Genomic DNA, 22,500 nt, shown 5'->3' with positions numbered 1-22,500 from the left:
GAAGCGAATGTGTGCATGCTGGCCGGCGACATGTGGCAGGTACTATTCATCGGGGGGAGGGTGGGGGCAAGAAAAGCCTGGCGAACCACCAGGCCTCTAAAGCACTGGTGGAAGCCTTAATTTGAGTTATGTTTGCCACTTCCAGATCAGAGGACACACCGCAGCTTTTCCGCCAACGTAGCGGGAGTCTGGAGTCCCAGTCTAAGTTTCAAGCAGAGCCAGAACCATGCGTGCCCACGTTCAACTTTTCCCCAACCCGACGCAGCAACAGCACTGAAGTACTCGATGACGGCTCCTCCTACACCAGCCAATCCAGTGTGGAATACGCAGTTCCTGGTAACCACAACAACCGACGTCGAGTGCGTGGCCGCCACAGGAAAGATATTTACGCCAACACAGGCAGCATGCCCAACCTGGCTCAGCCAGAGAGCCATAGTTATGCCTACCAGCCCCGCACGCGCCCCACCACGACTGCGTTCTACATCACAGGATATCCCAACCATTTGGAGCCAGAGCCGTACTCTAATGGTGTCTATATGTACGACAATGAGATGGCGGGACACTACAGCGTCAATCCGTCATACCATTCTAACCATGCAGCCTACCGTGCCCGTGATGTGCGCAGCCGCTATGGCAACGACGAGCTAGACAGCGCGCCGCAGAACCTGTACGCAACCTTCCGGCCACCCAGGAACCGCCCGGCTCCCCGGAGCGAAGAGCAGATATCGAGGAATTATCAGAAGGCGGTTGTGGCTGAGCACTTGAGAGGCTGGTACCATCGCAACACTGCTTACAAGCAGGCTGCATACAGCTACGACTATGACCAAGGCTCCCAACAGAGTCTGAGCTACCAGACCATTCCTGCGCCCTTCAGCCACAACAGCAGGAACCTCTCCCACTCATCAGGTTAGACAAGTCTCGAGGCCAGAGCAATCAGCTACTCCTATGTTGACATGCAGGTAGTTCACTATTAACTTGTGACATTTCCCAATGTTCTTAGCTTCCTCCAATGGAAACTGGCATGGCCATATTAGTGGTCATGGTAGATTGGATTGTGACATGCCCAAGCAGATGCCACCGACCTACACCTACACTACAGCTCCGTTCATCCGCACCACCCACAGCAGGTATGAAGCAAAATGCATCTCATTTCGTCATCCCATTTGCCACTCGCTGATCCTCCTTCAGGGTTCGTACGGGTGCTTAAAATACTTGGATTTTAATGTTGTGTTTTCAAGATATGAAAAATGCTTGAATTGTGGGTGAAGTGCTAGTAAATGCTTTCTCGGCAGTCATACTCAATATGGGCTAATTATAAAATGAAAAAAACATCCTTAAAAATGAAAGCTCCATGCTTGATTTGTGCACGTGCCTTTATGTTGTTGTCATGCATCACGTGACATCGTAAGAGGACAGTGGTGCATCGGAGGTTGTCGTTTTAATGAACGTTGGCTGGAAAATGAAATTACAAACTTTGAATGAAACGTGGAACAAATCCACGTCTAGCCTGCTGCAAAGTATGCAAAAAGGAAATTCATCTTTTCACAATGGGAGAATCGGCCCCCTTGAGTCATATTAAAGGTAAGCCACAGCTAGCCCTACAAGTTCACTAATGTTAGCTAGTGTTTATTTCCTAACCTTTTGGTACATGCCAGAACTCAAGTGCGAGATTTTTATCATTGCTAGATTACATGTTAATTATGGACAGTTATGGGGGATCAAATGGGAAAAGCAAGCATTTGTTAAGAACTAAAAAGTTAAGCTCAACTGACATAAATACCGCATAATATGCCAAAAGTAAACACTAAGGGGTGCAATGATATACGTGGGTGTATTAACACGTTTCGGTACAGCATGTTCGGTTTGATCCACATGTGTTGCGTTGATGTCATTGAATGCTATAAGTAAGAAAAAGAACAAGAAATTTTATTACACACACAAATGGAGACACGTTTGCAAACACCAATGACATTGAATAGTATACAGAAACAATTTATTTTCACAATTAATTTTCCAAGTCCCTTCAGTTAATAAGAACTGCTGGTTCAATGTTAGGCTTAGGTTTTAGCAGATTTTCCATATTTTCCCTACAGACAAGTATTGGTGACCTCAAACAAAAAGGCATTGATTCACACTGGTTTTCACCTTAGGGTGCTGGAAAAACTGATCTTGAAAGTCCTTAAAAAGTGCTTGAATTTGGCCATGGAAAAGGTGTACGAACCCTGCTCCTTATCCCAGGATGAAATGCATCATTTCATATATCGGGAATGAATTGTTTTAGCAAATGGAACCGGAGGGTTGGTGTTGTCATCATGTACACATACAGTACCATTAAAAAACAAAAGATGTCTGTCTCAGGATCTGTGCAGACACCCCCCACCCCCCAACAGTGTTTCCTCAGATCTTCAAAATGTTTCTCCTCTTACAAGTCCAACTGGGCTGGCTTTCATGTAGATGTGGCTCTTGACAGCGTTTTACGATTTCTTGGCACAGGCCTGATGGCCGGGGACGCTGTGTCTTTTCTTCATGTTCCCCCGCCTGCCTTCCCTCCTCTTCCTTCTCCCCTGGCTGGCAATGGCGAGTGATCTCCAGCCCCGAGGAGGTTTCAGGCCTCCGCAGGGCACAGGCCCAGTAAGCTGCTCCTTGCTAAAGGTAGCTCATAGTAAGTAGACGCCCATAGCCAGTGGTTGTGTGTTTGGCTGCTTTCTAGACGTACGTAAATGTTCTGACGTGAACTTTGCACTCGAGATGTTTGACTGGCTGCTCAGTGTCACGCATGATAAGGTAATTGCATGGCTTTGTCTCACAACATGCCCTACTTCCTCCTGTAATTGTCATCCAGAGGTCACATTCCTCTGCAGTGTGCTTTTCTTTTGTTTTTTGTTTTTTGTTTTTTTTGCAGAGGTCCCCTGCCCACGCACTGCCATTTACCCTTTTGCCCACATATGCAAATTTCTCCCAGTGTTTTAGTGGTGAAGTTGTAAGCACTGTGAGGCCTAGAGGTGTACCCATAGTACTGCCCAGGAAATTTGATCGACTTTTTAAGTCATAAAATGATGAGAGACAATAATGTGAACTTAACCCAAATGATAGTCAGGGTCAAGGTGACCTGATTCTTTTTAATGTATGATGGATTGGCAGAATACTCCCAAGTCTTTTAATCCTTGTTTATTTCTCATTTCGTCTTGTGAATGTGTTTAGAGGTGAGGGAGCACTCAAATGGCAGAGGGAAAATCTGGACCCTGAACATTGTTGGATTTCATTGCTATGTGTGTGTCTGTATGCTATCTGCTGTTTTTCTGCGTGGGAATGTTTGACCACGAGCTGAGACATCTCGAGTGTACTACGCCTGGAACATATTGAGTGTCTACAATCCAGCGTTGACCACTTAATGTCTAGACCAGACAAGGCGAACCCGTGGCTATCAAGCCGCTCTTGAAGCCCTTTTCACACTGAACTTAGATGGGCGCAGCCTGCCGTCATCAACCTTGTTTATTGTGTATGTGGTGAGGGGCAGGGACCACGGAATGGAGAATTGGTGGGCAGTGGTGCGCGGCTGTAAAATATCTGCTGCGAACTCAAGTCACCTCAAATAAAAAAAAAAAAATATTCAAGAGCATTGTCGCTGTGATGTTGGCAGAGCGATTTACTACTATTTTGGCGGACTTATTTACAGGTAATAGCATGAGGACAATGGAGAAAGCCTTGATAGATAATAACAATGATATTCTTCTCTTCTTCTCTTCCTTCTTAAAATGAGCAAATATGGCTTACTTTTGCAACAATGAAAGATACATTTTGTCGAGCTGGTGTCTACTTGGGCGGCATGGTGGAAGACTGGTTAGCACATCCGCCTCCCAGTACAGAGGACTTGGGTTCGAGTCCAGGCTCCGGTCTTCCTGGGTGGAGTTTGCATGTTCTCCCCGCATCTGCGTGGCTCTTCTCCGGGTACTCCGGTCTCCTCCCACATTCCAAAGACATGCATAGCAGGTTAACTGGGCGCTCTGAATTGTCCCTAGGTGTGCTTGTGGGCGTGGATGGTTGTTCGTCTCTGTGTGCCCTGCGATTGGCTGGCAACCAGTCCAGGGTGTACCCTGTCTCCTGCCAGCTGAGATAGGCTCCAGCACCCCCCACGACCCTTGTGAGGACCAAGCGGTTAAGAAAATGGATGGATGGATGGATGGTGTCTACTTCTTGTCTACACGGGTGGGAAAAGCCTGTTTACTTCCTGGTAGCCTGCTACCTCAGCACCTCCAAATATGGGCATGCTGTTGCGCGGACCTTTCAAACACTGTAAGCAAGTGCAGTGTGTGTGAGGGCTTTTATTCGAAGGTGGTGATGAAATGGATTACATCACTTACAACAATCAAGGTACCAACTCAAATATGTGAATATCACCCGTATGCGCTTTAATGCAGATTATTTGTAGGAAAAAAACGTTGCGTAGTGTTGGTCTACCAAATTCATTCTCAAAACAGGAGGGGGAAAACCCCCCCATAAATGAACACAGGACATTCGAAAACACAGGTTGCTTACTTTGAAAGATAGGACAGCATAGTAAGCAGTTATTCCCTAAATTTACGATGCATTAATATCAACTTGCTTGGAACATTGCACGGGGTAAAAAGGCATAAAATAAAGAGTATGTCAAACCATGCAAAAGAGAGCTAGGGAGTGAGGGGATGGGACGGGGTTATGGTGTGTGCCCATGTGGCTTTTCAGTTTCACGTCCAAATGGTTGGCCAAACTGGTCTAGACATAGTATGTGTGGAGACTCAAATGTGGATGAACCTTATCTAGTTACCCTTTCACACATGTATCAATGTAATTTTTGTCACTAATCCTGTTTGCCCATGTGGCTTTTCAGTTTCACGTCCAAATGGTTGGCCAAACTGGTCTAGACATAGTATGTGTGGAGACTCAAATGTGGATGAACCTTATCTAGTTACCCTTTCACACATGTATCAATGTAATTTTTGTCATGCTTTTGGACCAACTTGAAATGGTCTTCATTGAGGATGACGGCGAGTCACGTTAATAATAAATGTTCCAATTTGCTGTGCACGTGTGAAAGAGGTTCCTCAATCAGATAAATAGCTGCTCCACTCTGATTGTGTTATTTCTTTTTATTTCAGATCCTACGTAGATGTCAACCAAATGGACATCAGCAACCAAACGCAAACCAGCATGGACCCACATGATCGGATACACTGGCACGAAGACTCCAAACCAGGAACAATAGTTTAGCTGCCTGTCATTCAATACTTTTGAGCATGACAAGTTGCCACTGTGCCTTAGACTGCACTTACCAGTTTTTCGGAGCGCGGAGATCAAAGAATGAAGGAATTGACACACAAATGCCAAACGGACCTTGTGCTTGGAGGGACGACATTGTGCACTGCAACTGGCCTACTCAGAGCTGCAGTGGACTGCAGACTTAAAATACGCAGCTCTGCTGTAGGAGAGATTGAAACTTTGCCGAGTTGTGTCGCTGAGCCGCGATGAACAACTTTATCGCATCTTCTCCTGCCACATGTGAACATAACCATGAAGGACCAGACAGGGATTGATATAACCTGATCAAAAATGAAGGAGCTCATTAGGAGCGTGCCGTACAAAGACGGCTCTTTCCTGAAACACTGTGCAGCCAGCAGATCATGTTTTAACTTTTATTTCTGAATGCTTTCAACAAACCACACTACTTTCTGTGTTCAGTTTTATTCAGTCTGTGTGACCTTGACGTTTGTAAAGTATTACCGGACTTTACTGTAAAATACAACTGAGTCACTAATCCTGTTTGTTTTTGTTTTAACACCAGTATTACTCCCAAGAACCTAACAAAAAAATACTGCCACACTATTACACAAATATTGGATTTTGAAAAAGAGAAATTAACAAAATAATAATAACAAGGCTCTTTTACATCCATGCTGGAACTCATGGACTGGTGCTCCTGATTTCTCACAAGAGAATGTTACACGTTTTTATTATTGATACACTGGTTGTTTGTAGAGCATCTGAATTTGAAAAGCATGTAATATATGTTGTAAATGTTAAGCTGGTTCTTAGGATTTTGTATAATTTCACTTGTTTGAATAAAACAAATCATCAGATTGTTTGACTACATTGTTTGGTTGAGAGAACCCACGGATCCACAAAAACAAATTAATCCAGTCGAATGGAGGTGGAGTGCAGGATTAAATCTAAATCCATTAAATTAGCTAATTGAATGTCTGTTCATCCAGTCCAGTTAATTAAATGGGCATGGAAAATGTGCAATTAGTGGTGCCACACACAAAAGGAGACGCTCACTATATTCGTTTTAACCCTATAATGTGTTTTACTCTACCTGTGAAACAGCATTCTTTTGATTTTAAGAAAGGAAATGAGTCTTTTACAAACTATGCTTCAATTAGTTTGAACCTGTGATAGTGAAAGACAACCTACTTCAATCAGAAGCAAAGATAAATGTGAAAAGTTCTCTTTCCGTTCTAGTGCAAAAGCTGTGTTTTGATTGTTGTCTTTTCTTTCCACACTACTGTTTCGCCAAGCTGGTTTCTTGTGTTCTTCAGCAGTAAACCCACCAAACCAGTCTTTAAAACTCACCACACCCAATTTGGGCATTAATCACTTCTTCTCTCCTCCCAGGGAATGACAAGCTAGTCAACAAGCCTAACCTTTAGGCAGAAATCTGCTCGACACATGTATAGATCCTCCCCCATTCTCATTCTAACCTTTCACCTCATTTTCCTCCCAAACTGACACACGTTTTCCACCGCAACAAGTGTGAATTGGTTGACACAGTTGAGCATCTTGACTTGCTTGTAGTTCCCCCTGTGCGTTATGCTGCTTGATGGAACTCAAAGGAGGTTGCGCACAATCCCGGCTCCCTGAATTTACCCAGAGGCAGTGACAGCGATTGTGTTTGGCATCCAGCTGTCTCTGGGCCTCGACTGATTCATAGCAGCTGCAGACAGACACAGGCGGGCTGTTCCAGCTGACCCTCCGCTACATAAATAAGGACTTATTATGTGCTTCCCCTCATATATTGCATTCATGCAAACCATCCATGTTCAAGACAGATTAGTACAATCGAAATACATTCAAGGTGTTAGGATGATTTCAACTAGCTGGCTTGAAATATAATATTAACAGGAGCTAATAAGTGAGTAGAGGATATGCTCACATCGGATGAAAACTGTGAGCTAGGTAGGAACACAGTACTGTTTAAGTAAGACAACTATCATCCAGTTTTGAACCCTTTATAATACAATTTACTTTGGTGGGGGTTTTTTTGGGCCATTTTGAAGTATTGGAAACACTAAAATAAGTCCATTGTGATATATTAGTTTGTCCTAATATTATAATACCTCTGAAGCTATTGAGGCTGTTGAATAGGAATATTCTGTTGAGGGTCTGGAGCATCCGTTGACATTTTATTTGAAAGTGAGAGTAATATGCAGTGCAGTACTGTCTTGCACTGCTGTGCATCTAAGACACCTGTCAGGCGTGCACAGTACACGTGCTGCAAGGATCGTGAGCAGCTGTACTAAAGAGAACAAGAGCCTCCACTGTGCTGTCTGAGACATGATTTTACTTGCGCTTGTTGCCAGCAGCGCTTCACTTCTGCAAGTTGCACAATATAGATGACATCATGTCATAGAGAAACAACAGTTGGTGGGTTCATGTTAACCACCTGTGAGCTGGGCAGGTATATCTTAAAAATTTTTTGGTGGATTTCTTAACCCAAAATTCACCATCAAGTCCACATAAACAAACACCCCTCAACTGGAATGCTTCATGGTTGAGTTTTTTTTTTTTTTTGTTTTTTTTTTAAACCAAACATTCGTCACATAATATCCCATGTATGGAGGACCAAAATTCAAAATAAATAAATGACTAAATAAATAAATGACTAAAAGTGAAAATAAAAATGAATTTAAAAAAATATAATTCGAAAAGGATATCAAAAGAAATAAATATAAATGGTTTAGTCGTTTATTTATTTTGAATTTTGGCAGTTTTGGGCCGTACTGCCAAGTGGAAATGTTATTCAAATGAGGGGGCGGTCCTAAGCGTGTCTTGGGTTGGACTCCGCCGTGGCAAACTGATCAGCAGCAGCACCACCCCAGATTCGAACTGTGGAACATGAAATGACGAGGTTTGTTATTATACTAATTTTAATTTTACTAATCTAATTTTAAAACCATAAATGCTACGTGTATTGTTAACAATTATATTGACAATGGTGTTCAAATCTTTATAGTAACACTGTTTCAATGTATTGCATTTATTAAATGATTTTTCTAGCATACTTATACTTGCAATTTTAATTTACGGGTCATTTCCAGGCTATTTTAAATCAAATTTCAGAAAGGGCAAAAAGAGGTGTTTGACTCCATCCCAAAATGTTAGGACAACCATGAAGCAAACTACACTTCATTTTTACCTCCTGCCAAAATATACTTCACATACACCATTGCCAGCAGAGGAACTTGAACTTCTCCAGGCAGGCATGGGAAGACAAACCGTGACTACCTGAAGATGGTGACCACAATGAGGTAGAGTTGTCAGTTTATTTAAATTACCTGTTGTGTTAAGTTTTTTTAAAATTTTACTGAATCCGAAGTCTTGACATATTGTTACTGTGTTACAATTCTTACCTTCTCTCCCTTCATTTTTACTTTGGCCTACAAAATAAGATTTCAAGACTGCTGGCTGAAACATTTCCCAAAATGGGGGATCTTTGTGGAGGATGGCTCTTGTATAAATCAACAGGTTAGTAACACTTCCACCATTTCATAATTTCCTTTAGGTTTAAATGTGTTTTACAGTTACTGATGTCCTTATTTTCCCTATCCATAAACTTGCACAATGCATTTAGTTCTTGCTGTGTACATATTCTCTTCAATAAAGGTAGTGGTGGCCGACAAAAGCTTGTAGTCATTCCACCGGAAACAGAGGGGTACTCTACCAAAGCTCTACGTGCTATGTCAGCGAATGGAAAAAACACTTTTTATATTGTACCTCTTCAGGAGACATTAGACACCTCTCCCTTGCCTCTTGACTCACAGCACTTTACAAAAATGCCGAAACAGACCTGTTACCAGCGTAACAAGGGCAAATGCTTGCTGTACACATCAAGACATGTAAAGGCAATGAGTCCTTTGATGAAATGGGTGATGAGGTATGAGTACATTTTTTGTTAAATTTGTATAAAACAATACGCAATGTTACTTTTTTTGTTTTTAAATCTGCAGTCTTCTGATCAGCTGTCTATTGTGGACAAGGGAAATGTAGAGCCTATGGTAATAATTGTAATTTACTCATAAATTGACTTAAAAGTATTTGTACTATAGAGCAGTTCATCTTTTCAAATTCCAGATCCAGGTGTCCAATTTGTTTGAAAGAATTTCCAGAGGATGAGATCACATACCATGCCAGCCGATGTGGAGAGAGGTAAGCTATTTGATATGATTTTTTTTTTTTTTTTTTTTTTTTAATTAGTACTACTAAGTTTAAGAAATGAGTATTTTCCCTTCAAACTGGTTGTTGTTTCCACAAAGCTTTGACAGTGGATCCACTAATGTAGCAGATGACCAAATTGCAAGTACATCTCAAACTCCAGTATTCATACAAAAAAAAGAGGCAAGTTAATTTTAACGGCAGTTGCACAAATATATTGCTTGATACTATCGTTTTGTTTTCCTTTTTTTTTAAATAAACCACATCTGTTTTTCTCTTTTCAAAGTTTGGAAGATATATTGTGTGTCCAACAAAATCAAGTTGACACCACAACAGAGTTCAAATTGTGCGGAGATAGAAATGAGCTTCCTGACAGGGGTATCATTCAATGGAAAATGAAAAAATCTGCATCTCCTGTTAGTACCCTTAAGGTAGTGTATATTGGAGAGTCAGGCGTTGATACAGGAGCACTGAGAAGAGAGTTTTTCACAGGTATGCTGGTTCAGGTGTTAAACAGTTTCATTTTGATGTCAAAGTCCCAAGTGATTTGACCTAAATTTGTTATCTGCTCTTGTATGTTCGATATGATTTTAGGAATTGAAAACCGATTCTTTGAAGGAGATGACCTATGTGGAAAAAGTCCCAAGTACTCTTTGACAGACCTTGATAATGACAACTTTAGGTTGGTATCACCCATGGTTTTTAATTCATACAGTGCTATATGATTTATTATTATAACCCCTATGCTGGCCTCTCTTCACTAGCTGCCCGTGAAATTTAGAATCCATTTTAAGATTCTTCTATTTGTTTTCAAATCTCTCAATTGCCCCACCTTATCTCGCCGATCTCTTGCACCCCTACACACCTGCCTGGGGCCTCAGATCAGCAGACCAGACTCAATTGGAGGTACCGAGGGCTAAGCGGAGGCTTAGAGGAGATCGAGCCTTTGCTCTTGCCCTCCCTTTGGAACGACCTACCACTAAATATTAGGCAGTCCCCCTCGTTACCTCTTTTAAAAGACGTCTTAAAACACATCTGTATTCTTTGGCTTTTGGCGCAACATGAGACTTGTTCTTGGTGTTTTGTGGTGTGGATGAGTTTGATGTTTAGTCTACTTATTTATGTATTTATTTATCTCTTTATTCACTACTTCTTATTTGTTCACTGATGTATAATGTATTTACTTGTAAAAAACAAAACAAAACAAAAACAACAAAAACCTGTATTCACACTTCAAAATGTTTGCTTTGTTCTTGTTTACTGCAAAACTGATGTTTATGTACATCACTTTATACAGCAACGTCTGTTCTTAAAGCGGTTTATAAATAAAGTTGAGTTGAGTTGAGTTGAGTTATTTTATTTTTTTAATTATGGACTTCAAGACATTACCTATCTTCCATACAGAACTGTTGGTGAAATAATGGCAGTCAGCGTAGCACAAGGTGGTCCACCACCTGCTTTCATGAAAGAGTGGTGCTACAACTTCATCTGTACCGGGAAGGTAGACTTCAGTAACCTGTCCACAGTGGATGTGGCAGACCTCGTTTCTTGTCTGCTTATCAGCAAGGTAAACAGAATTCAACCCCAAATGAGTATGAATAAAACTTGATTTTGAAGTTTTACTTGTTTCCAGGTAGAAAATACTGCAGATTCCCAGTCTCTCATGATGTTATCAGATGATATTGTAGCCTGTGGATACACAAGCCATATCAAACTAGACAACAGAGACAAAATAATTCGGTAAGTGTTTCTCGGCATACAATCCTTGTTTATATCACTGCCTGAGTATGTATTTTCTTGTTTTATGAATACTGTTGTTTATCGCAATGCTTCTTGTGTGTTTTTTAAAGAGCAATTGTCTTACATTCTACAACAAGACTGATCCCAATGCTACAGCAAATTAGAAAGGGCCTGGAACTATACGGCCTGCTGGATCAGATGTCTGGAAACACTGAAGCTTTCCACTCCCTGTTTGTTCCTGGGAAAATCACCAAAGTATTGATTTTAACTCTCAAATATCTTGGTCTTACACTGTCCAACTATTCAGTTGTGCATGTATTTCCTGCATGTCATCCAAGCATGCAGAGTTGAACACAAAAATAATTCTGCACTATTTTTGTAGCCTGATGCTGATTTCATCATGATGAACTGCCAACCACGTTTCAGTGAAAAAGGGACATCCAAGTAGACAACTGAGAGGAAGATAATAAACTTTCTCCAAGATTTTTTACAGGAGTCAGAAATGTCAGGTATAATGAACACACAGGGGTGTAAATATGTAAATCATGATTAGGGTTTTGTTAATGATTTCATTGAAGTAAAGTAAAAATAACTGACAATTGTTCTCCCTTCTGAGAAAAGTATTTTCAAAATAACATGCACCTTTGACCACAACTGCTCAGATCGGGTTGGAGATCACACAATTTGTTACCCGATTGTGAGCGCGTGTACCCGGACTGTGACTTTTCCAGTACAGCATCTATGCACTTTCAGCGACTTTAGAAAAATTATGAGTGAAGCCATCCGTTATAGTGGGGGGATTTCATAGAGTTTGAAATACAGTACGTACAGGCCTAAAGTTTGGACATCCATTCTCATTAATGTTTGCTTTATTTGCATGACTATTTACATTGTAGATTCTCACTACAGGCATCAAAACCATGAACATGTGGAGTTATGTACGTAACAAAAAAAAAAAAAGGGGGGGGGGGGTATTTCTATAGTTGTTTTCAAAATCGCCACCCTTTGCTCTGAATCCTTTTTTTTTTTTTTCACACTCTTGGCATTCTCTCGACAAGCTTCAAGAGAGAATTTTTTTCTAACAGTCTAAGGAGTTTCCAGAGGTGAGAAAAGATTTTTTTCAGTTATTTAACCTTTTTTTGTACCTTTTTTTGTTACGTACATAGCATCCCATGTGTTCATTCATAGTTTCCACGACTTCAGTTAGAATCTTCAATGTAAAGTCATGAGAATAAAGCAAACTAATTGAATGAGAAGGTGTGTGCAAACCTTTGGCCTGTACTGTATACAATATACCAGTACTTGTTCTACAGTAAACTTGCTGCTCAGTTTTACAAAAACAAGAGTTACGTCATGTTTATATTTGAATGTGATTGTTGGTTTGCCAGAAAATGCAAAACTTGCATGTACAGGTCACGACCACAGGACTCAGAATGTTGAAAAGGGTTAACTGTTCTCTGAAGTTGTAGTAGGGCGTCAACCTCAAGTGGGCAGAATATTTCTGGAACCACAATGGAACTAGTAGTGTCTTCGCTTTGTAGTATGGCACTCTCCCAGTTAATCCCTGGGTCTTGGAGTTCCTACATAAAAATACATTCCAAGTCAATGTTTGTATGTTAATTGTTTTATATTACGAGTCAATGTTTTGTATGTTAATCGTTTTAGAAATAAAAACACATTGTGTAAAAACCGATACTGACTCAAATAGAATTCTACCATTGCCACCATACTGTCTATAGCAGTTTTAGATTTGCCTAAAAAAAAATATAAAAAAAATACAACTAGAGTGCATTGTATTTTTTTTTTAAAAAAAAGAAAAAAGAAAAAAAAGTGCATCTCTTAAGTGACACCAATTTAAGTCAGGCTGGATGTTTTGTATTTAAAAAAAAAGAAAAGAAAATTAGATTGTCTTAACACAACAATGTACCTCAAGCCTCTCTCCTTCATCAAGATCTTGAAAGTGTCCCATACACCACAGCTGTTCAGGACTGAAACTTCCCTCTGTTCGTAGTGGATGATTATTCCACCCTCTGAGAAAGGAGTGAAGGTCTGGTTTCAGTCGAGGTACATAGATGTAGTGCACACTAAAAAGGTGAACTTCATCAGAGATGTCCAGTACTCCATCTTCTTCCAGAGAGTGGAGAACATCATAGTACTTGCTTGTGACTGCTTCCCAGACATCTCTCCAAAGTCGCTCTATTCTGCAACGAAATAAAAAGATTTACTTCAATTTCTAAACTGAAAATTGAAAGGACTAAAAACCATTACATTGAACCGCTACAACACTGTTGTTACCAGCAACAAATCAACAAAACTAACCTCTGGTTGTGAACGCTCTTTCCAGAGATAAAGCTTGCTCTCCCTGTTCCTCTTGTGGCAAACATGAAATGTGCGATGTCTAGGTTCTCAACACCCTGATCTGCTCTTACTCTAAAAAGAAAAAACATACATTAGGCAAAGGTAATTTATAACTTAAGTTAATAATACATATATCTAAAGAATATACTTATAAGTTATTACAAAATTAATTGCTTTGTGACCAGGTATATTACCGTGATGGTAAGCCATGAAGCTGAATTGCTCTCATGAAGAATGAGAAAGCAGTTGATGATCTGTTATTTGTCGCAGAATCCAAGTACAAGATCTGCAATTTATGACAGTAAATTGTACATAAACTTTAAGTCCTGTACTACACTTAAATGTCTACTGTTTTGGAGCTCTCAGTGTAGTGGATAATGGAGTATCACTTATCCCCACCAGGGGTTAGTAAAACAAAACATTACGTTTTTGTGACATACCATGACAGCAGCTCCGAAGACATCAAATTATCTTCAGCTTTTTTACATATTAAGGTAATTTAAATTCCATATAGAATCCAATTTAAGACCAACTTCAATGTGTCCCAAGTTGTCCAAAGTAGCTACTGTATATAAATGCCATCCATCTGTTTTAAAATTCCAGATTAAATTCACATCACTGTTCTGTTTGTTACAACTCCAAGATTGCACAATGTCTGTAAAACATTATTGCAATGTTAATTTATTTTGAGATTTGAGGCCATTTACAATTATAAAATTCTAATTATCCATATTTACTTGTTAAATACTGATTAAGACATTTTAGTACAACTCAAGGCCTTATTAGATTAATGAATTCAATGCCTTGTTAAGACTAAAGATCCCCAGGAACCCCGTCTTGAAAGCTAAAAAAAAAAAAATCCCATAAATATCCGAAATATTCAAGTAATACCAGCCACAAATGAATTCATTACAAAGCACTTTTTCCCCTCCCATGAGCTAGAAAAAAAATGTTTAATACCTTTTTCATATTAATCTCGAGAATATAAAATCAACAGTTCTAATCTGGTTAAATCACAGAAAAACTCAAGCAGGGGTAAAAACTTGTCTCTATGTAAGATATATTTCTAGGCACCATTACCCAACTTTTATTCACATTAAAAACTTTCAGCAAGGGGTTAAGACTCTGAACATATCCTTACCTTCCTTGAGTAACCATCGACTCCACCAAACACCACAATGTTATACCTGGGGAAAAGAAGGGGGTTAATAAAAGAAAATTATTTTAATAATCACAGGAAGTTTATTTTACATCACCTTATGAGTTTATGATTTGTGTCAATGGGGACCAAGGAGAGAGGGCCGCGCACGGAATAACTTCTTCGCATAACACATCCCAGCTCAGTCATCCGCTTGAAGATCCCTGCAGCATCAACACGGTGCATGGACGCCATCATTCTCCACCACTGTACACGAATGCCCATCGAAACTAAATGACCTTGGACCATTCTATATCCAGCATTTGGCATCTGACCTTTAACAACTGAGATTATGTGGTCAAGATCACCATCAGTCATTGTGCTGTATTGTCCTCTTACAGACAAGCCAAATTCTTGCATCCTTCTGTAAATTGTTCTTTTTGAGACACCAAGGCATTTTGCAATACAGGAAACTGGAAGATGTGTGTCCAACAAATACTTTAGTTTTTCACTCTCCAATACAATTCTGGGATGACCAGGTCCAGGTCCAACTTCTATCTCTTGTTCCACTGTAGTCATAGAGGTTTCTCAGATTTCCCTCTGAACAGCATGATAGAGGTCTCTCAAGCCTTCTGTAATCTCAGATAAATTGCCTATCTGTCCAGAGAATGATTCAAACAAAATAAGATCATGACGAGTCAGGAACTCAAGAAAATCCAAATTCAATGGTTTCTGGTTTAAGGCTAACTGCAGTTTATGAAGAAGTCTCTCCAACAACTGTTGCCTCAGCTGGTCCTGTGAAAATGACAAGGATCTAATAAACTGTTTACATTGATACAATATAACCAATACTGAATTTTGGGATTTCAAAAGTTGCATTACTCTGCTCCCTACAAAATTGAAGTGGAAGGCAATATTTACATTTGAGCAGTATTCGATTTAAGTAGCCAAATATTTTATTGGGAAACCATTAATGCGTCTTATTCACAGCATTAACAATGCAAATTGGCTGTGGCTGGTTCGCTGGCGTTGCAGCATCTCAAATTAATTGGTAAATGTTAGCATTCTATCAAGATATAAGTATTATTTTCCATGCAGAAACTGAGCATTTAATTGAAAATAAATCATTAGATTGGATGCAAAGACTACGAATTTAGTGTCATTTTATTTTAAATACTTACATGTGGATGTAGTGTGACATTTCCCTGTAGCTGCTCAGATGACATTCCGCCAGTGCATGCTATGCTATGCTAGCTTAGACAGAAAGCAACAACAAAAAAAGATAATCTACTGCTGGTATCTCAAGGGACAATAACGTTAAACTAAACGAAGATAGAATATTTTAAATATACTTCAACAACCAGAATGGCAAAGTCTTGTGTTAGTAATCAGACGAATTCCCGAAACTTCTATCGAGTTGAATGTTTGAGGCTTCCGGGACATCTTATATAAAATGCTATTGGATAGTAATCAGCCAATCAGGATTTGCTCTCCTTTCCGACAACTGATTGGTTAAGAATTGTGGCACAAATATTACGCCTCGACCCTTGCATCGTAAGAGTAAATCAAAGTTTTGTACGTGTGAGGACAGACGTAGCGAGCGTGCGCGAGGACTGTTTTGTACGCACGAAACACATTTTGTACGTACGAAACACATTTTTGGTACACACGAAACATTTTGTCCGTACGAAACACATTTTTGGTACGCACGAAACACGCCTTTTGCACACGGTACTTCCCATTACGCTTGCGGAATTGTGGCACAAATGTAACGCCATAGTCCATGACCCATAATAATGATTTGATATGAGAATCACTCATCCATGCAGTTTGTATTTTGTGTTTATTTTAGGGATGGTTGAGTACCAATAGGTATCACAGGTATTGTATCGGGCCGATACCAGGACACATTTCACAGTATCTGTACTCGCGACAGATATTGATACTGGTATCGGCCTCCGCTCTTGTGGCCGTTTTCCGGTCAGGAACTAAAGGATGAAATGGTTGTTTTTTTCGCATTTATTGACTGCCACAGGGGGCTCCGGTAAGAGAGCACAAGTCTTCAGTACTCAACAATTTAATTGTTGTGTTTTGAGAGGTTTGGATCCCAACGGCGCAAACACAAATAAGATTTTCTCTAATTAGTCATGAAGAAGGCAGCACACAGGACAGTGTTTAATAATCCGGCAAAACACACACACTTCTCAGACTACTATTACAGAGAGTGAATTGATCTACATCACATAGGTCCAGAAATCAGCTTAAAGCAGTGCTTCTCAAATAGTGGGGCAGCCCCCCCACGGGGGCGTGAGGCTCCATCAAGGGGGGTGCGTTTGACCTCAGAGAACATGCTTTTTAAATTTTTTAAATTTTTTATTTTTTTTTACTGTCCTAGAATAAAGTGCAATTGCACCTCTACTACATTAGGGGGCAGTGGCACTCTCAATATTGGCAGAGTGTGTGCAGGGAGCATTCGCTCGGTGGTGGAGGGGTTTTGTTTGACTGAGCATGCACACAGAAAAAAAAACAAAATCAGCACAAATTATTTTATATATTTTTGTTTTGCAGGTTAAAGTATTTTTTTTTATTTTATATTTTGCTCCTGAGTTAATGTTGGTGGTCAGTTTGAATGCATTATTATTTATTGATTTTATGTAATTTTATTTTTCCATATCATATGGTTTGACATGGTCAGTCAAAAAAAAAGTTTATAGTTTAATTAAGGATTTAATTTTATTTTTGAATTTCAGATGCACTTTAAATATTTTCTGTTACAGTTAAAGGGGCTGTCTGCCGGATTCACTCAGGAAAATGCACTTTTTAAATACACGATGTACACACTTTAACTTTCTCTCAGTCTACACATCTGTGTTTTTGTTAATCTTTTGTGGTAATTTCGTCCTAAAGCCCCACCTCCCCAGCCTGTATTTTGCCATTTTGTGTTTGTTTTGTAAACAGTGGGACGTTTCAGTGGAACGACAGTGTTTACAACTCTCCAGCCAATCGCAGAGCGGGGAGTGGCATGTTGCAAACGGGGCCGGGCGAACGTGTCAGCTGCGTGACGTCACTCCCGCGGCAATTTGAAAGCACGCATGGATTTTTTTTTCTTCATTCACTCATTCACACACGTAAACTTCTGTGAGTGAGTGAGTGAGTGAAAAAAAAAATCCGTGCGTGCTTTCAAATTGCCGCGGGAGTGACGTCACGCAGCTGACACGTTCTTCCGGCCCCGTTTGCGACCCCCCCCTCCCGCTCTGCGATTGGCTGGAGGGTTGTAAATACTGTCTTTCCACAGAAACGTCCCGCTGTTTACAAAACAAACACAAAATGGCAAAATACAGGCTGGGGAGGTGGGGCTTTAGGACGAAATTACCACAAAAGATTAACAAAAACACAGATGTGTAGACTGAGAGAAAGTTAAAGTGTGTATATCCTGTATTTAAAAAGTGCATTTTCCTGATTGAATCCGGCAGACAGCCCTTTAATAAACCTATTCTTTGTTGTACGTTGGTCCATATTTCTTTCTTTTTTTATTATTAGGAAAATGGGAATACAGAACAGCCTTCCAAATTAGCATGCATGGATTTCAAACCAAGATATGATTAAATATCACAGACTAAACAGCTTAAGGGATTCTTAACATGGTAGATATTACTAAAATACTTGAAACACTATTGTATTAAATTCTTTGTACTTCACTATTCCTAAAAAAGAAGTTGTAAAAACACATATTTTGATAGGGACTTCCTCCCCCCCTCCTTTGACCGACTGGCGACTGTTGGAGACGGACTGTTGCCACCATTTTCATTATTTACTTTTGTTTTTTTTTTTTGAATGGGAAGTCAAGCCAACAAAAAAATTCTTTACAATACGTTGTATTTCACCCGACTAGCCTAAACACGGGATTCTGATTAATATTCCGTTTGTGGAATATGAAGTAAGCAGTAAAATCCATCCAATTTTATCCCTCTCGGGAGGCGGCCATTTTGCCACTTGTCGACTGAAAATGACATCAAAGTTGCTCAGAGCTCATGTAATGACCAATCACGTTTCAACTAATGACTAGTCATGACTGCCTGTTTTCTGTGTTGGGTCATCATGTGATCTTCACAAGCTGAGCCATGATTGGTCATTACCTGAACCCTAAGCAACTGATGTCATTTTCTGTCTACAAGTGCAAAAATGGCCGACAGATGGATGGATAAACATGGGTGGACTTTCTGCTTTATTCATATTCCACAAATGCAACAAATAATCACAACCTTGTTTAGACTGGTGGGGCTGCATAGAACATATTGTGAAGAAAACATTTTGGGTTGACTTCCCCTTCAACTGCATTTTTTTCCCTGTTTTGTATTGATAATAATAAATATCTTGTTATAAATCACGTTTGCATACATGCAAAGTAAGTTTTGCCACATGTTTTATTAAGTGTTCACTTTTTACACATATGCAACAATTTATTATAGGCTATTCAACATGCCTACTTTTACAGTTTCTAAAAGTCACTAAATAATGATCTGTGGAGCAGAGTGATTACGGATGTAAATCGGAGGTCCGGTGCAAATAATAAATGACTTCACAGCTATGCATTTATTACAGACAATAGAAATTGGGGTGGGGGACTATCTTCTTGACCAGTAAAATGGCTCACACCTTTTTATGCTTACTGGAGAAGCGATGAAAAAAAATAATGAGTCTTTTTGTGTGTGGAATAAAGATTAAAATATACTGTGCCCCACTTTTCAAAGTGTGTCAAACTAATTTTGAATATGAGGAGTAAAACATTTAACACTGCCATTATCACTCTAACACTGCCTACCGGCACTTGTGATCGTGAATAACAAGTTGACAGTGTAGCATTGACATTTGGAGGTGGATTTTATGAATTCACATACTGATCACTGCTCTACACTAAAATGCGGAGCAGTCCATCGACTAACATCAGCCAAGCTAATCAGTCACCCAGAGGGCCCTGTCAAGATGAAAGACTCGGGGGTGCAGAAGGAATACTGATGGATTTGGCTCTTAAGACCTCAGACCCTTTTGAAGTCTTCACTTTTAAACATTGACACAGTGATGCGACTCATGTTTTCTATTCATCACGGCTCCATACAAAGAATGTACTTTCTCTTTTATTGCAAAGAATCTGAGCTTGGATACTCGCTATTCACATGAGTACTAAGGCAAACTTGATGTGGAGTTACAAATACTGTAAACAAGAACATTTTAGAGTATCTTGGCGAGGACATGTGTCTCTTGTGTATTTTTGGTGCCTTATAGTCAAGTTGTACTGAATAGAAAATCGCCAGGGTTGACATCTGTGGGTGAGTAATACAAGACAGATATTAGATTTAGGGAGTGGTCTAGTAGGAGTGGAATACCCCTTGGGTATAACATGTTTGATTCTCTTTATCCGGTTCAGTTAGACACAAGTGAGTCAAATTCTTTGGTCAGCAGATGAACAGGAGTGTGTTGTTCTCTCTCAGTCCAGTCAATCTTTCATTTGGACTCCAGCAAGTTATGGATCCTTTGTATGTTCTCCTCTTGCTGACCAAGACACTCCAAGATGATGCCCATTGGTGACCTTTTCAGGCCGGCGAACTCGATTTTATTCTCCAGTTTATTCTTCATGTTGCGGAGTCGACAGGAAGAATGGGCCAGTATCACTAGAAGGGTCAGAGTTGGGAAAAGAGTTAACTTATTGATTTTGTTGAAGCATTTGGCAAAAAAAAAAAAACTTGACTCAATCAATAAAGTTTGGGAAACATTGATCGCAGTGACTGTTCTGTAACTTACAGGTGATTGGCAAAGTGATTGCCGTCATGAACACCATGACACTCCGGAGAAAAGATATTAACACACCGCTGACCACCAAAACAACAATCACAAAAGATACGGGGTTCTGCCTTTTGAAGTTCCCGATTATGCTTCCGTCATCTCCTGCCCACACTGAGCACAGAAAGACTCCGGAGACCACAGCCACCGCCGTGAACATCCCTAGAGGGTGCGTGAGCCTGCAGACACAAAAGAGGAACGACGCTGCTGCTCAGGTCTGCTGGCTGGCAAGCGGGTTTTAATTTGGTCGCTTGCGCTACCAAGTGGCGAGAGTGACACATTACAACAACAAACCTACAAAGAGTACACCGACTTGGCGTGGATAATCAATTGTTAAAATTGGAAGAAAAAAAAAGGCTTAAAAGAAGATTAAAGATTAAAAGGTCACTGTGTCAAAGTTCAATCTTGGCGTTCACACTAAACCACTAAATTGTGACTCACTGGCCGGATTGCCCCATACAAAAACAATGCCATAGGTGAAGTAACCCGTTTCTATCACTCATACTTTAGATGAACATTTGACTAAATAAATGACTTATGAGATCTTCACAGGTGTTGCTAAGAGCACCGTCATCATATCGGTAAACAGAGCATGACAGACCATTACAAAATTGAGCCACACTTTGTCTTCTTAACAGTGTTGACTTAAGACAAGCTGCCAAGAAACTATCTTTATATATTAGCTACAATTACAAAAATGCAAATCCAAAGCAAACTGTGCAATCCATCGCTATGCTGTAATTGGTTTAAAGCTAAGTGAGAATTACTTATTGATAGGTTACTTTACGGTAGATTTGATTTGATTTTCTGTACTTGTGTTGGGTTTTCTTCAGATACTCTGGCTTCTTCACACATTACAAAAGCATTATGTTATTGAAGACTCGTCTTAATCGGTCTAAGGTGAAGCTTGTTGTTTTTAAAGTTCTCTATAAATAATGAGTTGTGGCTATGTGGCGGAATAAAGAATGTATGTACATTTTGTTTATAATAATGCAAGAGTTTGTCTCATATGGTGTCTGACTAACATTTAATTAAGAGTGTGTTTTTAGGTGGTGTTAAACAGATTCACGTGATTCTGAAAGGCAATATGATATTTTGGCTACCTTACTGTATCAAAGACGTCGTAGGTGAGTATGCCTTTTGTAAATGTAGATTAACGATGATTGTCTTTCGTCCGCATTTGGTTGCCGTCTTATGATTTTTGTTTACACTAATAACTGACAGTTACGGAAAAGCCCTTAAGCGAATTCGCTTCATCCATAACGAAATCACCCTTTATAGCACGTTAGAGGCAAGATACTGCCAATTGTCCCAAGGCATGTGGGAAAGCGTCCGACAGGTCACTCAAGGAAATGACGACAGATAAACGTAATAGAAAATGGATGGATGGGTTTCATATGGCTGTCATCACACACACAAAAAAAAAAAAAAAAAAAAAAAAAAAACTTGGTATGGCATTTGACTTATTACGAAATTACTTTTCTAGAATAAAAATATAAATATAGACGCATTCGATTGTTTCCATGATTGAGCAGATGCTAACGTTACTTACCCGACAATAAAGAAAACGCCAATAGTCACTACAAGATAATTTGTTTGATAGTAGAGCAAGTTGCTAACAACTCTGTTATTCAATTTGACCATATCTTTCCTATCGGGTTTGGCGAATCTAACCCGCCCGGGAAAGAAGTCGCCCCACGGCCTTAGCGGCGGTAATTCCACGTTCGCCATTTCACTCTAAACAATTTACAAATCTGACCATCTGACAGCTAAGCAGTTAACTCCAGTTAAAAAAATAATAATAATAAAACTGTGGTCTCATATCGCGAGATTATTGTGTTCGCGTGACCTCCAAGTAAGCGCTGCTATTGGTTTGTGATCACTTGACGCCACAACACTTCCTGTTTGGCTAAACGTCTCAAAATGATAACAACTACTAAGCGCGAAGGACTTTAAATGCT

The 22,500-nt window shown here is 39.8% G+C and overlaps 4 protein-coding genes across 11 annotated transcripts in view; 3 read left to right on the top strand and 1 right to left on the bottom strand.

Moving 5' to 3' along the window:
• LOC144023820 (FERM domain-containing protein 4B-like) overlaps positions 1 to 6,114 on the top strand; it is a 251,722-nt gene extending 245,608 nt beyond the window's left edge. For 4 of the 6 annotated variants that reach the window (XM_077529709.1, XM_077529708.1, XM_077529705.1 and 1 more), the window contains 4 exons: positions 146 to 906; positions 1,001 to 1,127; positions 2,494 to 2,662; positions 5,136 to 6,114. In XM_077529709.1, the coding sequence (XP_077385835.1) occupies positions 146 to 906; positions 1,001 to 1,127; positions 2,494 to 2,635 (1,030 nt within the window). In that variant the 3' untranslated portion in view covers positions 2,636 to 2,662; positions 5,136 to 6,114. The remainder of the gene's footprint in view (positions 1 to 145; positions 907 to 1,000; positions 1,128 to 2,493; positions 2,663 to 5,135) is intronic. The other 2 variants (XM_077529706.1, XM_077529707.1) reach the window with 2 other exon arrangements.
• Positions 6,115 to 10,885: 4,771 nt separating this feature from the next.
• LOC144023558 (uncharacterized) lies at positions 10,886 to 12,118 on the top strand. The gene is made up of 3 exons (XM_077529172.1): positions 10,886 to 11,032; positions 11,099 to 11,205; positions 11,316 to 12,118. Exons 1-3 carry the CDS (start codon positions 10,886 to 10,888, stop codon positions 11,554 to 11,556), a joined length of 495 nt encoding a protein of 164 aa, XP_077385298.1. The 3' UTR covers positions 11,557 to 12,118.
• Positions 12,119 to 19,823: 7,705 nt separating this feature from the next.
• Positions 19,824 to 22,500, bottom strand: part of LOC144023824 (PRA1 family protein 3-like) — a 3,373-nt gene continuing 696 nt past the window's right edge. Inside the window, exons 1-3 of the mRNA XM_077529717.1 lie at positions 22,092 to 22,500; positions 20,501 to 20,718; positions 19,824 to 20,370 (exon numbers count right to left, since the gene is read on the bottom strand). The exon at positions 22,092 to 22,500 is cut by the window's right edge and continues 696 nt beyond it. Of these exons, the coding sequence (XP_077385843.1) occupies positions 20,204 to 20,370; positions 20,501 to 20,718; positions 22,092 to 22,270 (564 nt within the window). The 5' untranslated portion in view covers positions 22,271 to 22,500 and the 3' untranslated portion in view covers positions 19,824 to 20,203. The remainder of the gene's footprint in view (positions 20,371 to 20,500; positions 20,719 to 22,091) is intronic.
• Positions 22,329 to 22,500, top strand: part of trnt1 (tRNA nucleotidyl transferase, CCA-adding, 1) — a 72,177-nt gene continuing 72,005 nt past the window's right edge. The window contains exon 1 of one of the 3 annotated variants that reach the window (XM_077529714.1): positions 22,329 to 22,500. This exon is cut by the window's right edge and continues 315 nt beyond it. The gene's annotated coding sequence lies outside the window, so the exon portion shown is untranslated. The other 2 variants (XM_077529711.1, XM_077529712.1) reach the window with 2 other exon arrangements.

This window comes from Festucalex cinctus, chromosome 8, assembly GCF_051991245.1.
Source record: "Festucalex cinctus isolate MCC-2025b chromosome 8, RoL_Fcin_1.0, whole genome shotgun sequence".
NCBI lineage: Eukaryota > Metazoa > Chordata > Actinopteri > Syngnathiformes > Syngnathidae > Festucalex > Festucalex cinctus.
Note: the sequence above shows the minus strand (reverse complement) of the source record. Positions and strands in the feature narration are given on the sequence as shown.